The following is a 17,441-nucleotide window of genomic DNA, read 5'->3' as shown; positions in this document are numbered from 1 at the left end:
TATCTGTTCAACTAATCAAAGCAAAAAATTAACTACTGTTGGCATATATTAAAAAGTCAGATTAATAGCAAAACCTTTTTTGCTAATACCTGTTCAGCAATATAGAATGTCTTGCTGTTTGTCCTGGGATGAATCCACATGCAGCGGAAAGTCTCACCAAGTATAGGATTGTATGGTTTCTTTAGTCCCTGAACAGAAACACTGCAGATTTCAATCATACAATACAAGCACAGCAAATGCAAAATATTTTTTACAGAAAATGGAATTAGCACTAACAAATCTAAAGGAAAAAAGAGAACACACTAAAATACACTGTCTAAGTATTTTAAGAGAACCCCATCAATTCTGGGGGATGAAGAATAGAAGCAGGTACTCATTAATATTTCAGAGATCTTTTCTCATTCTGTGTTTATTTTATGATGAGGGATAGGCAGCTGAGCTATTGTGGGGGCACTGGTTTAATCCCCCATCTCTATCTGTCTGAAATTAAGCAGAGGCAAGCTGTATGTCATTCAATATCCCTTCCCATCAGTACTACTAGAAAAAAGTAGTATTAGAGTCAAGAAAAGGGTCAAGTATAAAACGTTAAAAGTGTTGCTATGTAATCCTGTTAGTAATTTCCTACCGAGATTGATGTTCCTCACTGAGAGCATGACTAACAAGAATATAGGAACTGCTCAATTTAGCTCAAAATGCATATTGCCACATATATTGCCAATAATGAACATTAAGTGCAGTCCATTTCAACCACACCTTGAGTCCAAATATAAGAGGCAGCTTCATATTTGTATATATTACCTTTTAAAATAACTGAAAAATTAAGGTTACTACTATTAAGAAAAGACGACTAAAATCATCCTTTAAAGCAGAGGAAGATGCAAGAGGTTACCTTTGGCTTTTTGTAGAATCCTGACAAATACCATTTCACTACTTTCTTCATACGATTGTAAGCATTCTCTTCAAGAGCAGCACTGTGAAAGATGACACAGAGTTAGTGAATTAAAGATAAAATTGAAATAGAGACATCATAGATATCCTACCATTGTTATCTACTATCAGTATATTATTTACATTGATATGCATGATAATATTTTATCTATTGACCAGGAAAAAGATCTTGTAACCAGTTTTTGAATTAGTACACATGGGAAATTTAAGATCACACCTATATTTTAAGTATACATGTATCAAAAAATTTTATTGGATCCAGTGGTGAAAAAATGGACATTGCTAGAAAGTAATCAGAATAAGGGTCGAAAATGTCATTTGGCATATAGTTGACCAAGAAGCTGACAAATTGCCCAAAAAAAAAAAAAAAAAAAAAAAGGTCATGCTCCTTAAAGATTTGACAGTATTACCAAGAGACTGCTTTCCAAATATCTCACTGGAAACTTTTCTACTGCAGATGAGGGAGATACTGCTACTAGTCAGACTAGTGAGGTCCAAGGAGGACGTTATCTACACTGAGGCCCAATAAGCTTCCTGAATACAGAAAAATGCTCTTTTTATGATAAAAAAGCTCAGTTTGATTCTTGAAATTCAACTAAATATTTTGTTTTCCTTTATGGACTTTTGTTTCTTTTTAGTATCATTTAATACTTTAGATAGACATTGATCCATGTGATGTAATCTACCCTAGAAGCTTAAGGTTTGAAGTAGAACCCTTTTTGTATTTGTTATTAAATATTTGTCAAAACAAAGTAACAAGAAAATCTAGTTTTGAGATCAGACTGGAGAACTATTGTCTCCGTCTTGAGAGAATTCTGTGTTTCCCCCACTGAAAAGCCAAAGGTTCTGGGGAAACTATTTTCTTTTGCAAAGCCAATTATGTCCAATTTTGGGGCAGCATGATCATTGCAAAGATATAGTACTTACGCCCTTGCACCACTAAATCTTATCCCTACAGTTCTTCAATCTGTGAAAGACATTGCATTAGAAATTTACAGGACTCCAAGTTGAAATGAAACATTCAATTTTAGGTCCTTTTTAATCCTTTTGGTGCTCAGATACATCAAGTGAATTCATCCAAGCCCTCATGTAGCTAACAAAATACTTTAACTGGACTACTTAAACAGTACTGTTTTGTAGATAGTTAGGAAATTTAGTTTCCCTTGCCTTCACCAACTGGCTCTTAATTTATTAAAGCACAAAAAACCAGAATTTTCCAAAGGGTTCCTATCCTCTGTTTCTAGTAGCACTGACAGGCATATTTTTCTGTCAGAGTTATCAATTTCTTACCAGGAAATTCTGCCTTTGAGATATACTTTATAAGCTTTAGGCAGTAATAAGCCAAGGAAATCCCACAACACAGTGTTTAATATATTGTTAGATCAGCATTCAGACATTCCATATTCTCTGCTTTAATTTAACCAGGGTGGATAGAAAACATTTCACTATTTAATAAAATTTATTTTTAAAGTGAAAAGAATTAACTCACTCAGACAAGAAGTCTGCATGATAGTAGTAATCAGAGAGTTTGTCCAGGAAAGAACGAGGTTCCAAGATAAACGTAGGCAGTACAACCTTGGAGAGGTCCATTCCTGGACGGACTTGTTTCAACAGCATCCATATCAGGCTTTTGTTTTCCTCTGAAACGGTTTCTGTTTGAGAAGCCTCCCCTGCCTGCCGCAACAAAAAAATATTAATGAAAAAAGAGAAACACAGTAACTCTTAAGAGACAGTTCAACCTGTCCTATGGGAAAAAAAACTACACACATTTAGGACAAATTAAAATAATTACGTTTAGGATACATTGTACCTAACCAACTATTTAACTGCAGGAGTATGGGAACTAGCCAAGTAAGAGGCATTCTGAGAAGTTTAACATATGCTACTTGGTTAACACAATATATCAAATTTGCTATCTAGGATTTTTCTTAGGAATTGGGTTTGCACCAATAATTATATTACATTTTATATCAAGAGAGGCCTCTAAATAGGACCCTGGTCAGAAGCCTGCTCCTTTCCCAGCCATGAACTATATGTTTCCCTGTTCCCTCACATGTGGTGCATGTGCCAGTCAGGGGCCGTTAGTTACATTAATCAATTTCTCATTTTGAATGCTGCAGAAGAATCTGCCCATTTCACCCTCATCTCCACCTTTTGACAGGCACTCTCTTCCATATCCCTCTCTCCCTCTAGCAAGAGGAGGAGGATGGTCTCGCTCCCATCTATACTTCTCCAGAGGATACTTTGTTAGACTAGAAGAAGAAATGGGAGATATTTCTTCTTTCAAGAGAGTTTCAGGAAATGAAAGCAGGATTGTAGAACAAACCATCTTATTCCCAATTTTTTTTTTAAACCTAGTTGCTGGTTTTGTCTAAAAAAATATTCTAGTATCTTTAGTGCAAAAATTGGTAACAGCAGCATTAAGGTAGGCTAGAAACTAACATCATCTGACATCTTGCTCATTCCCTGCTGCCCCTAAAAAAAAGTCTCCAACTTCGCAGCCATAAGAGGGAGGCTCAAATTAGTCAGTTTCATTCAGAGTGTTACCATTTCAAATAGCACTGGTGAATTTTTATGGTAACTGCTACTTTTTAATCACACAAATGCTCAGGATATCAAACACAGGTGGAGCTTTGCCATGAAGAAGCTATGTCAGAATCATTGTGAAGACCAACTAAACAAATTTGTTAAATGATAGAAGGCAGTGAAGGCACAAATCTAGTTCATTCAATTTGATCTCTAAACACTCTTAAGTCCATTTACTATCCGGACATAAGGTAACTACTACTAAGAGTACATTATTTACCTCTCCAAGTTCTTCATGAATCTGTTCCATATAGGTAGTTTCCCTGATAAGATCAACAGGTTCTGGATCAATGTAAGAGTCATCCTGTCGCTCTGATGTGTCACTGTCACTTTCTTCACTTTTCCCCAGGCCATCATTATCAGACTCATCATGATCATGATCATTTTCCTTATCAGATTTGTCAGAGTACACATCTTGATCTTTAAAGTGATGCCTTTCAATTTCACTATCATTTAATCTACAACAAATAAACACAAAAATTAATCTAAAATTTTGTGATTGTCCCCTCTCCTTCAAATTGTGCACCACTATAAATAATCCTCAAACCAAGAACTTACCATAATGCAGAACATTAGTGTCAATACCAATACCTGATACCATGACAAATCGATAGCATTGTAATAACAAATGATCACTAGGAACAACCATCCTTGAAACTTTTATAGTGATCTGTTTAGTTTGCTTTTGTTTTAAACTATGAAGTTCATTACCAACCCTAGAACAATTTTGTCCTCATACAGGTTTTCACTCACAACCTTCTCTATTTTGTGTGTAAACAAAAATAAAGTATGTAGGATTGACTGTCTAACAGTGACCTAGCTACTTTTGGTGGGTTTTAAAAACTATTTATATTTGTATGATACATACACTGGCACATGTACAAATAGATCTATCATCCAACTTAGTTTACATAGCTGAGATAACTGCCTTTCAAAAATGTCAAGTGATGCAGTAGCTACTGCTTAACTTTAAAAGAAAGGCCAAGGGAAGATTTTTGCAGAGTTCTGTGAAATGCTATCTCATTACTGTTTCTCTGCGTAATAGCTGGGTGTCCAGTTACAGGTAGACAATATATTTTGGTTGAAAGGAGTCAGTAGAATGAGAAAGGTACACGTTCCAACAGTTCTCACTGGAATATTTGATAATCTGTACACACAATGGATTGGGACATGAGCCAGGGTATGAGGCAACAGACCTTATCCTCCCAGTTTCACCCTAGTCTCAAGTGGTCCCCTTAAAGCCAACAGTGCTGTATTTCTCCAGATGCTGGTCTTCACCCATTCCCCTGCATATAACGTTCAGTCCTCCCACAAAAAGGAGATAAGGGAGCAAAATCCTCATGCACATGTACCATGGAGTAGATGGAAGATTTCTAACATCCTGCTACAAGGTGCACATATGGTGGCAGCTTTCTCATGTCAGAGCTCTGATTCACTTGGAGGGACAGGGAAAATTATGGGTATAAAGAAGGATCGGAATCCATGATTTCCATAAGCACTATTGTATTGTGCCATTTGTGAAGCTGGGAAGACAATGGTATAGTGAGAAGCTGACAATCCAGGGTCACTTGGAGCTCTTAAGCTCCACAGAGTTCCTTGTTTCCCAGTGCCCTGCAGAGCCCGCAGCTCACCTGGTCCAGGGTCGTATGCATGTTAAATATTTCCAAGTTTTAAAACCTCAAAAGAAATGCCCAGACAAAAATCTTCACTAAGCCAGAGTAGGGTTGAAAGCACATCAATAACTTACAGGTTAAAAATCTTACAAGAACGTTGTAGTTTAGCAAAAAAACAAGCAATATAACACCAAGAAATACAGGGTTTAAATTAAACAAAGAAATTCAAACACTGGAAAGTATGGAAATGCACAAGGGCAAAAAACCTGATACAATCACAATTCTAAATAAATCCTGTCAGAAAATAAAAACATCGGGTGAAGATTCTCTGAACAAAAAGTACCAAGTACGCAAAAGCTCATTCACTTAGCAGAGGAACACTCTCTACATTAAACATGAATGCATCACATCAGGGAAGAAATCATAAAGCTGAGATTTTTCTCCTGTGTCTGTCTGCAGGTTGGAGTTCTACCCAAAATGGGGTTTGGCATGTACCATGTGGACTTGGAGAAAAGGGGAGTTTGAGCACATTTCTAACACACCTTTTAAAACAGGTCAAAACAAATATCCTCCTGTTATCACTGTTTCCTCTCAGAATGCCATGGCATCCCAGCATCCACTCTGCTAGAGACATTACACCCACCACTGAAGATTATTTGGAAACCAAATGCAAACTTGAGACAGGCTTTGGTTTCCAATATCCTCCTATTTTGGGTGTGATGTCACTAGCAGAATGCATGCTGGGACATCACAGTGAGCAGAGCCAACAACCACAGGAAAGATCTGATCTGAAAAAGCCCTAAGATGGAGATGTTAGAAATATCTTAAATGAATCTTCAATGTATTCACTTTGGATCAGCAGATAGCATTAAAACTGTAATGCTCTAAATAAGAAACAAATATTTAAAAAATAGAAATTGTTGTCAAAAGACAACCATTACTTATATACAAATGAAGAGTACCTCTGAGCTACACTGTACAGGATACACCTTTTAGGAAGGCATTTATGCATGTCTGACAAGATTAAAAGATAGACTAAAATAAATTTTAAAAACATGGAACATAGAAAAGGAAGCAAGCAAGAAGATGAGATACCAAAGAGGGATTTCGAAAGGCAATATTTTTAGACTAACTCACTCCAGAAAGGAGTTAACCCATTGATTGATAACTGATGTATTCTTGGTATCAATATAAGCTTTTTGACTGCTTAAGTTACTCTAATAAAGTTTACACTAAGAAATGATTCCAGAAGTGGGGTGACATTCTGGGCAACAGAAACAGAAGTGCAGTCAGAGTTGAGAGCAAGATTGGTTAAGTATCCTTCTCCAAAACTTATAATGCCTATATACACTTCCAGGCTCCAGTGTTCAGAGTTCTTCCAGCCTCATGTGTGTATCTTCTGTCAACCTGATATATGATAAAAAAATCTCTGAGAAAAATAATCCAAAAATAAATTTTAGAGTAAGGCCCCGATTTTTAAAGATATTTAGGCCTTGCTATGTTCAGCAGTGCAATTGCTTAACTGACTTAGGAACCTGAGCTTCATTTTCAAAACAGATTTAGGTGCTTAGGAGCCTAAACCCTCCAATTACCTTTAAAAATCTGGGCGTAAATACCTTTTGAAAAGCAGTTAGGTGTTGCAACACTGAGTGCAACAATGCCTAAATATCACAAAATCTGGGCCTAAATTCTTTTGAAGCAGACTCCATACCCTCTCCTCTGTGTTCTGTATAATACTTAAGATTGTCCATGTTCAAGAATAGGAGTGTTCTGATTTGGAAATACCACTGATCTATTCTGGTTGTTTAAGGATGTATTTCCAACCAGTTTATCGTATCTTATTGGAATCTTTGTCCCAAAGCATCTTGAGATCTGAATAGTGTCTAGGAAGTTATTGCACACTGAGATATTAGAGGTAACCTGAGAAATGTTGCCTATTGGTTTTTGGCACAGTCAAGGTTGGATGGTTCCAGGGGTGAGATTTGAGCTTTTGTACTACATCATTCAATTTTGAAAATGAGGGTATATATCAGTCTGCTGACCCAAAAAGTTGAGTGTTGGTGAATGTGTATTGATGACTTTATAGTATTATTGTTCAAATTACCACCAATGGGACAAAATGCCAAAAATCTAGTAATTTATGTCAGATGAATTAAACTTCAGATGAAGCAACCCAAAGGGTAGCGAGAGGGCTCCAAGATGGATTAAACTGCAGTACTTTAGCTGTTGGAGTCCACATTTACTGCCTATTTATGAACGCAGAACAGTGTATTTTGGAGAAAATGAAGTAAGTTTTCTAGAAAACAATGGATGTGAGAAGCTTGATCAAAGGAAATGAAGGTTACTTACCTAATAATCGGAGTTCTTTGGGGCAGCGCTGCACATTCGCACTTACTTGTGCTGTGCCACATTGGGGTACCTTGCAGTACAACCATCTTCTAGCAATGCCAGCTAGAGCACTCTTGCGCGTCACCCCACCTCTCCTCCCAGCATCACACCACACCAAGGATGAGACTACATAGGAACAGAGCATCCTCACCACCTCAGTTCCTTCCACTGCATAGCCAGAGACACACAAAAATAAGAACTCTAACGGAGAGGGGAAGGTAGGTGGGAAGTGTGAATACCCAGAGCCATCTTGAAGAACTCCAGCTACAGGTAAGTAACCCTTATTTCTTCTTCAGGGGGCTTTGCATATTCCCCACCTATGGGATACGCTGATCAGCAGTTCTGAAACTTGTCTGGAGGCAAGAACAGAATGCTACTTTAATAGAGACTGAAGCACCACTTTGCCAAATCTAGTGCATAGGGCTTACTGAGAGTCTACTGAAATTCAGGTTGCAACTTTGCAAATTTCATCAGCTGGCACTTGCCTAAGATAGGCAAATGAAGAAGCTACAGCTCTGGTGGAATGTGGTCAAATTGCAGCAGGCACTGGAACTTTTGGGAGTATGTAGTATTCCGCACTACATGGTTTAATCTACTGAGAAACAGTCTGGGAAGAAACTGTATACCCCATGTGTTTTTTGGCATAAGCACAAAACAAGCTAAGATTTACGAAAACTTTCAGTCCTGTCTAAGTAATGGGTGAGGGCCCTTCGGGCATTCAAAGTATGGAGGAGTTTCTCCTTTCTTAGAATACAGCCTAGGGAAAAGAACTGGCAAATTAATTTGGAAATCAGACACAACCTTAAGAAAGAATCTGAGATCAGTTCAGAGAACTACCTTGTGCTTATGGAAAGAAGTGAAAAGTAGGTCAGCCATGAGGGCATTCAGTTCACTCTCTCCTTGTGATGGCAATAATGAAAACCATCTTGAAATTTAAGTGGGGAAAAAAAGCACTAAGCCACAGGTTTGAAAGGTTTCATCAGCATGGCCAACACCAAACTGAGGTCCCAAGAAGTTTGACCTCAGTATGCAAGATCTGGGAACAACTTTTGAAAGAGAGTAGTTAAGGACATTGAGGTTAACAGTAATTGGGACAAAATACAACATGGTTTTACAAAAGGTAGCTCATGCCAGACCAACCTCATCTCCTTTTTTGAGAAGATAACAGATTTTTTAGACAAAGGGAATGCAGTGAATCTAATTTACCTAGATTTCAGTAAGGCTTTTGATAAGGTTCCACATGGGAAATTATTAGTTAAATTGGAAAAGATGGGGATAAATATGAAAATTAGAAGGTGGATAAGGAACTGGTTAAAGGGGAGACAAGTCATACTGAAAGATGAACGGTCAGCCTGGAGGGAGGTTACTAGTGGAGTTCCTCAGGGATCGGTCTTGAAACCAATCTTATTTAACCTTTTTATTACTGACCTTGGCACAAAAAGTGGGAGTGTGCTAATAAAGTTTGCGGATGACACAAAGTTGGGAGGGATTGCTAATGCAGAGAAAGACTGGGATATCATACAACAAGATCTGGATGACCTCGTAAACTGAAGTAATAGAAATAGAAGGAAATTTAATAGTGGAAAATGCAAGGTCATGCAGTTAGGGACTAATAATAAGAACTTTTGCTATAAGCTGGGGACGCATCAGTTTGAAGTGACAGAGGAAGAGAAGGACTTGGGCGTATTGGTTGATCAAAGGATTACTATGAGCCGCCAATGTGATGTGGCCATGAAAAAAGTTAATGCGGTCCTAGGATGCATCAGGCGAGGTATTTCCAGTAGAGATGAGGAGGTGTTGTACAAGGCGTTGGTCAGACCTCATTTGGAATAGTGTGTGCAGTTCTGGTCTCCTATGTTTAAGAGAGATGAATTCAAATTGGAACATGTGCAGAGAAAGGCTACTAGGATGATCCGAGGAATAGAAAACCTGCCTTATGAGAGGAGACTCAAAGAGCTTGGCTTGTTTAGCCTAATGAAAAGAAGTCTGAGGGGAGATATGATTGTTCTCTATAAATACATCAGAGGGATAAATACCAGGGAGGGAAAGGAGTTAAGTTCAGCACCAATGTGGACACAAGAAAAAAATGGATATAAACTGGCCATCAGGAAGTTTAGACTTGTAATTAGATGAAGGTTTCTAACCATCAGAGAGGAGTGAAGTTCTGGAACAGCCTTCCCAGGGGAGCAGTGGGAGCAAGAAACCGAGCCGGCTTCAAGACTGAGCTTGATAAATTTATGGAAGGGATGGTATGATGGGACAGCCTAATTTGGCAATTGACTGATCTTTTACTACTGGTAGTAAATATGCCCACTGGCCTGTGAAGGGATGTTAGATGAGGTGGGTTCTGAGTTACTACAAATAATTCTTTCTGCGTGTGTGGCTGGTGAATCTTACCCACATGTTCATGGTTTGGCTGATCGCCATATTTGGGGTCATGAAGGAATTTTCCCCCAGGGCAGATTGGCAGAGGCCCTGGGGGTTTTTCACCTTCCTTTGCAGCATGGGGCATGGGTCACTCGCTGGTGGATCCTCTGTACTTGGAAGTCTTTAAATAATTATTTGAGGACTTCAATAACTCAGTCTGAAGTTAGGGATCTATTACAGGAGTGGGTAGGTGAAGTTCTGTGACCTGCGTTATGCAGGAGGTCAGACTAGATGATCATAATGGTCCCTCTTTGACCTTATAGTCTATGAGTCTCTAAGGGGGATACACATTTGATAAACAACTTTCCATAAATCTTTTAATCAAACAATGAACAAACAGTGATCTACCATCTGTGATACCCAGAGATGGCTGCCAAATGAACTTTTAACAATGAGTTACCGGTGAGCTGCCTTCAGCACGGCTCTGCCGAATCCCGCGTCCCCTCTCGCCTACTGCACAATGGCGTAGTGGGATGTGAAGGTATGCACCGACAACCTGGTGGCGGCTCTGCAGATGTTCTGCAGGGGCACTCTTTCCAGGAAGGCCACAGAGGAGGCATGAGTTCTGGTTGAGTGAGCTGTGATGATACCCGGGAGGGGCACATTCGCCTGCTCATAGCAGCACTTGATGCAGGATGTGATCCATGCGGAGATGCGCTGGGCGGAGACAGGTGATCCTTTCATCCGGTCCGCCACTGCGACAAAGAGCTGCATCGATTTCTGGAGCAGCTTTGTTCTCGATGTAGTAGCCAGGGCTCGTCTCACGTCCGGCGAATGCCATGTCCGTTCCTCTTCCAAACCGTGCAGTTTGGGAAAACACAGGGAGGGATTTATCTTGGTTACAATGAAATTGGGAAACCACCGTGAGCAGGAAAGCTGGGCACAGCCTCAACTGCACCTTATCCTTATAGAGTACTGTATAAGGGGGCTCCGAGGTCAAGACTCCGCCCAAGAGGTAAACTGTTTCCACTTAGCCCAATACACGACCTGTGTAGACGGTTTCCTGCTGCCCAGCAGGACTTGCTGGACCTGCACTGAGCAGGCTCTCTCTCCCTCCATCAGCCCAAGAGCCTCCAGGCCGTGAGCTGCAGGGAGTCCAGGTCCGGGTGCAACCAACAACCATGGTCCTGGGAGAGATGGTTGTGCCATCTTTGGCTGGAGCAGTGAATATGACCTCCTCCCCTTCCCTGTTTATTTCCAGTAGGACCTTGGGCAGGGGTGGAATGGGCGGGAACGCGTACCTGGGGGTCTCCGTCCAGTCACTGAGGAACACGTCTGAAATGGACCCAGTCTCACGATCCTGGTGCAAGCTGAACCTTGGCATTGCGCGTTCCAAGCCGACGCAAATAGATCCAGTTGGGGAACACCCCATCTTTGGAAGATCGTAGTCACTACCTCCGGGTGCAGTGACCAGTCATGGCAGGGTAAAAATGTCCTGCTGAGGTGATCCGCCTCGTCATTCCTCACTCCCAGGGGGTGAGAGGCAGTCAAGTGGAAGTCGGGTCTCACGGCAAAGGCCCACACACAGGTAGCTCCCTCACAGAGAGCCGAGGAGCCCTCCCTGCCTGTTTATATAAACATAGCTGCGGTGTTGCCTGTCAGCACCTGCACCACTCTGCCAGCCAGGAATCGGAGGAACAGCCTGCATGCTAGGTGAAAGCCTTCAGCTCCTTCACGTTGATGTGCAGGCGCCTGTCCTCCCCCGACCAGAGCCCTGAGTGCTCAGGATGGCCCCGATGTGGGATCCCCATCCCACATCCGAGGCGTCGGAGATTAAGGTGACCGACAGGACCAGTTCCCTGAACGGAAGACGCTTCCACACTGTCCTGGGGGATCTCCACCAGTCTAGGGAGGCTAGGGCGGGCGGGGAACTGTGACCACCCAATTCCGTGGGTGTCTGCTCAGCATATACCCGAGGCCAACCACACCTGAAGCAGCCTGAGACTCAGGCGAGCTAGTCTCACTACGTACGTGCAGGCCGCCATGTGGCCTAACAGCTGAAGGCAGTGCCTGGCTGTTGTCGTGAGGCATCCGTGTAGCCGGGAGATGAGAGACACCAGACCTCGAACGTGACTGAGATAGAAAGGCTGTGGCCTGGGAAGTGTCCAGGGTGGCCCCAATGAATGTGTGTGTTACACTGGGGTTAGAATGGACTTCTGCTTGTTTATGAGCAGTCCCAGCCTGCTGCACTTGGGGCAAGTGAGGGTCACGTTCTCCTGCACTTGGAACCCGACTTGCGATCAGCCAGGTAAGGGAAGATTTGCACACCCTTTCGCCTCAGGTGGGCTGCCGCTACCGCCATGCATTTGGTGAACACCCTTGGAAGATGGCCAAAGGGCAAGGCTGTAAATTGGTACTGGGAGCCAGCCACCATGAAGCAAAGAAGTGCCTGTGGCTGGGGAGGATGGACACATGAAAGTATGCATCTTTGAGATTGAGGGCAGCATACCAATCTCTTGGATCTAGGAAGTATGGGTTGCAGACCCTCCTCTGCTTTTTAAATGACTTGTCTGCAGTCACTCAGCAGGAAATCGGGACTTTTAGAACTCAGGTCTCCTGGGTCAGAGTCCAGTGCTCTATTCACTAGGTCACATCACCTCCCCTTCGGGACGCCCATTCAGGATAGAAGGGCCTTAACCTGTTCAGGGCAGGACGGGGAGGGTCCAGGAGAGCAGTAGGGGCGCCACCCTCGGGCGCACTACCAAGACTGTCTCCTATGATTGCCCGACCCCCTGGGGGCCCCTGCTGGGAGGGTGAGGACAAGCCGGGGTTGGCTAATTCCATCTCCTAAACCCCCTATTTCTGTAGGGTTGAAAGGGCCTAGGCAGAGGCCTTGTTGCCGCTGCGCCTGGGGCCACAACTGTCGCTTGGAAGCCTGGGGCATGAACAGGCCCAGGGAGTGAAGTGTGGCCCTGGAGTCCTTCAGACCGTGCAGCCTTGCATCAGTCCGATCGGAGAAGAGGGCCGACCCATCACAGGGGAGGTCCTGAATTGATTGCTGCCCCTCCTGGGACAGGCCCAAGGATTGCAGCCACAAGCACCTCCTGATGGAAATGGCGGATGCTATGGCCTTACCCGCCTAGTCGGCAGCATCTCTGGACATTTGGAGCGCTGCCTTAGCCTCCGTGATTCCTTCATCAGGTGAAATCGGTGGCCTGGTCCTGGGGCAGGGACTCAGCAAACCGCCTTAGGGAATCCCACAAGTTAAGATTCTCTCTCCCCGGGAGGGCCTGATGGTTGGCAGTTCTGACTGTGGAGTAATGTAATTTTTTTTTTTTTTTTTTTTTTTTTTTTTAAAACACAAAATTCCACAAAGTTATGTTGTGTTTGTTCTTGGGAATAGCACCAGGGTGGCCATGCCCATTCCGCTGGTTGGCTGTGCCCACCCCTGGATTCCCAGGGCCGGGTGAGTGAATAGGTACTCGAACCCTTCAACCGGACATGATACTCTTTCTGGGGCACCCTCAACGTAGGGGTGACCGGGGAAGGGGTTTGCCACAGGGCCTTAACAATTTGAGGACCCTATCATGGGCTGGTAGGGCTGCTTTCGCTGGGGCAGTTGCCACCAGCACATTGGAGAGGGTAACAATGGCCTCCAATAGCTCCTTGGCCTTTGGCCCCGAGCTAGAGTCCACCCTCTTGAGCAGCTCCTGGTGCGCCTGAAAACCCTCCAGAGGCGCCATGAGGTCCCTGAAGACCGCTTTGTCCGGGCCATGGGGTCCAACTCCTTGTCCGAGGAGCAGTGACTGTGGGCTTTCTGCTGTGCCAGGGGCACGGACTGCACCCCTGATGACAGGATGGATTGGGAGCCCTGGTCCCATCTGGGTGCCCCATGTGGACCAATAAGGCCATTGACCCCGGGTCCAAACCTGGGCTGACTGTCACTTGCTTTGATGCCTTGTGGGGGCGTCGGCTATCCCGACGACTGTTCCCCCCTGCGGGACCCCAAACCACAAGACAAGCGGTGCCTTGGTCCCGGGTGCTGTGCCGCACTGGGGACTGACTTCTTGCCGCCTCCGACACGGAGGATGACGAGGACTGCCTCCATCTCTGTGGACGGTTTCCCTGGACAGAGGCACACTGTGAAGAGCTCTCTGTACCGGAGCCTTGGTACCAAGGATGTCACCGGCACTGCTTACCCCTCGCTGATGGAGACCGGTGCCACTCCGCAGTCCACAATGCCGAGCCTGACTCCAGCGACCAGGTTTTGCGTTGGGTCCTGTGTGGTGCGGTGATCAGGGTTCCACACCGCCTTGGTGCGGTGAACCCCTCGGTGCCAAGGCCTCAGACAATGACCGGGATTCTGCGCCATCTCGGGGCAGGCTATCTCCTCAGTGCCAGAGATCTGGAGCAGGAGCCCGAGCGCCGCCTGGTGGGCCTTGACCGGTGCTGCCTCCTAGCATGCGCCGCCCCCGGTGCTGGGGAGCAATGTCAGCACTGAGAGGGAGACTCTGCATCCGGTGTCAAAGCAGGTCGGCTCACCGACACCGACCTGGAGCAACTGCTGGGGGAGCGTCCTCGCTCTACCCCCGGTGGCCATCTGGCGGGAGATCTTCCTTCCCATACCGGGAATCTCCACCGTCTTTCAGGGGGAAACCCACACGGGCTTGCCCCGGGACCCCGGCCCCTTCTCCCTCGGCACAGGCTGGAGGGGAGGGGGCAGAGGTGGCGTAGGCAGGCCAACAAGGCTTTTGCCGCCTGAAAACCTCCGCATTGGCAGGGGCACGCTCCCACTCTGAGGAGTCGGGGGTGGCTCCCTGATCAGAGATGCAGACCTGGAGAGGACTCGACAGGCCGTGGCCGGTGCATCTCTGTACTCGACCTTGCCCGTACCCACGGCGCAGGGGAGTGTCCGCTCTCCACGCGCTCTCCTCGTCTTCGGCACCGAGGACGCTGCTCCGTGCTGAGTCGAATCCCGTGCCGACGGTGCGCTCCGTGCCGAAGGGGAGCACGACGGCCCGGACACGGAGCGGAGCTCTACGATAAGAGTAAGGCTTTGAACCTGATCTCTCCGTCCCTCTGGGCTCACTGTTTGAAAGCCTTGCATTTCTTACTCTTGTCTTTCCTGTTTGCTCTCCCCCAAGGCACTTAAGGTACCGAGCGAGGGGGAGGAGCGGGGGCTTAAAACCAAGTGGCTGGGACATAGCCCGGCCACCTTAAGTTCGTCAGGGACTTCTCATTAAACTACACTACTTAACAACTATTTAAAACTAACAGGGTATTTTGATTAACAAAGAGTTCAAAGAAGGGGAATGGCACTTGCAGAGAGCAAGGCTAGTTCTATGCCACCATCACAGGTGGAAAGAAGAGACTGAGGGGGCGTGGGGCCGGCAGTGCCTCATGTGCTGCGGCATGAGTGCGGCACTCCAGGGGGCACCAGAGCCAGCCCTACAGGGTCTGCTAAGGGGAAAAAAGTTCCGGAAACTGTGCACGCTGATGTGCACTCACCTATATTGGAATGGATATGAGCAATCACTCGAAGGAGAACTCCACCAGACAATGGAAGGAGATCGTTAAACAACTGCTGGCCAACCTGGGCAGTTAGTATCATCCTTACCCTGTCCTGATGTGTCTTTCTCACTACTGTCTCGATCAATGGAAAGCGGGGAAAAACATACCTCAAGACTTTCCGCCCGTGCAGAAGGAAGGCATCTAACAGGGAGTGTCTGTCCTTGCCCACTCTGGAACAGAAGAGGCAACGCTTCTTGTTGACTCTTGTGGCGAAGAGCTTCATATATGGTTGACCCCAGCTGCAGAATACAGTCCGAACAACTGAGCCGTCACGGACCATTTGTGAATCCAGGAGGTGTCTCTGCTAAGATGATCTGCAATTATGTTGTGTTCCCCTGCTAGATGTAGAGAGGCAGGGTAAAAATGTCATGGCGAATACACCAATCGCCTTTCCACACAGAAGAGAGGATCCTTGTTGATGTAATACATCACTGATGTATTGTCTGTTACCAGCTGCATAACCCTCCTTTACAGGTGAGGGAGGAACAATTTGAGAGCCAGAAGAACAGCTCTTAATTCCAATATGCTGATGTGCAGGATTCTCTGCTAAGACCACCAGTGCCCTCAAACTGTCAAATGGTTCAGATACACCTTCCCTTTACCCCAAGCCCTTGGTTGATGCATCTGAAGTCATCGTCCAGGTTGCACCCATCCCTGAGCACATTTGTTTTGTCTGACCACCTGTCTATTTGTCTGACCACCAGTCTAAGGAGACTGAGGCATAGTTAACTAATCTGAGGCATAGTTAACAACTGAAGACTCTTCCAACTTGGTCTGTAGAATGAGACATCCAATGCTGCATAGATCTCATTCTCAAACAGACATACAGAGTCACATATGTAGTGGCTACATAAGATCCATGAGACCCAGGAAGAACTTTACTCTCTAGGTGGGACATTCCTGGATCTTTAATAAATACTGGCTCATTGTGATAATTCTATCCTCTGGAAGAAAAGCTCTCCTCTCTATGGAGTCTATGATAGCATCTATAAAAGGGATCCTTTGTGAAGAGCAGAGATGTGACTTTGGATAGTGGAGAAAGAGCTCTAGATCTGAAAAGAGATTGGTCATAAAGACTATGTGGTTTAACAGATCTTCATTCACAGAAACCTTGTAGCCAGTCATCTACATAGAAGTTAACAAAAATACCCTGATTCCGCAGATGAGTCTCTACCACAGACAGAGACATATTGTAAAACTCTGGGTGCCTTGAAAAGACCAAATGGGAGTACCTTGTTCTGAAAGTGGCATCTGGCAACCATGAATTGAAGGTACTTGTGATGATTTTGATGAACTAAAATACGAAAATATGCATCCTTTAGATCAAGAGTTGGGAACCAATCCATGACCAATAGAGAAGGGATTATGGTGACCTGAGTCAACTTATGGAACTGACACTTCTACATATATTTGTTCAAGCCCCTAAGTCTAGTATTGATTGAAACCCCCCATCCTTCTTCTGCACCAGAAAAGTGGGATTAAAATTCCTGGCCTGTGAGGAATTTGGGAACCTCCTCAACTGCTCCTATCAGAAGCAACTGTTCCGTTTCTGTAAAAAGAATCGTCTCCTGAGAGGGGTCCCTGAACAAGGAAGGATAGGTGGGAAGAAATCTTTTGAATTGTATGACAGCCACTTTTCACAATCATTTGAACCCACTGGGTCAAGGTAATTCATCTCCATACACTGATGAAATGGGATGCCTCATTCCTGGTTGACTGGTTCTTGACTCTCTATCATCTTGTCAAAACTGGGGTTTGATGTTGTGCAACAAGGAAAGAGTTGTTTAGGTTGAGACCTTGGTTTGAAAGGCCTTTTTCTGCACTGACTGAAAGACTGCAAGCACTGCTGGTATTGCAGACATCTCTGATCTGTTGAAAAACAGGATGATGAAAGCTGTGGGTAGGATTGCCTCTCATACTAAAAAGAGGGAGTGGACGGCCTCCTTCTAGAAGATGGAATTAGATCCA

The 17,441-nt window shown here is 44.6% G+C and overlaps 1 protein-coding gene across 3 annotated transcripts in view; it reads right to left on the bottom strand.

Moving 5' to 3' along the window:
* The window catches only part of OSBPL8 (oxysterol binding protein like 8), a 182,920-nt gene that overhangs the window by 19,129 nt on the left and 146,350 nt on the right, over nt 1–17,441 (bottom strand). For all 3 annotated transcript variants that reach the window (XM_067559909.1, XM_067559911.1, XM_067559910.1), the window contains 4 exons: nt 3,755–3,992; nt 2,438–2,622; nt 890–971; nt 90–188 (listed from right to left, as the gene is read on the bottom strand). In XM_067559909.1, the coding sequence (XP_067416010.1) occupies nt 90–188; nt 890–971; nt 2,438–2,622; nt 3,755–3,992 (604 nt within the window). The remainder of the gene's footprint in view (nt 1–89; nt 189–889; nt 972–2,437; nt 2,623–3,754; nt 3,993–17,441) is intronic.

This window comes from Emydura macquarii, unplaced genomic scaffold, assembly GCF_026122565.2.
Source record: "Emydura macquarii macquarii isolate MOO-44397 ecotype Brisbane River unplaced genomic scaffold, CSIRO-AGI_Emac_v2 contig_2205, whole genome shotgun sequence".
In the NCBI taxonomy this organism is placed as follows: domain Eukaryota; kingdom Metazoa; phylum Chordata; order Testudines; family Chelidae; genus Emydura; species Emydura macquarii.
The sequence above is the reverse complement of the archived record's forward strand: the minus strand, read 5'-3'. Positions and strand labels throughout refer to the sequence as shown.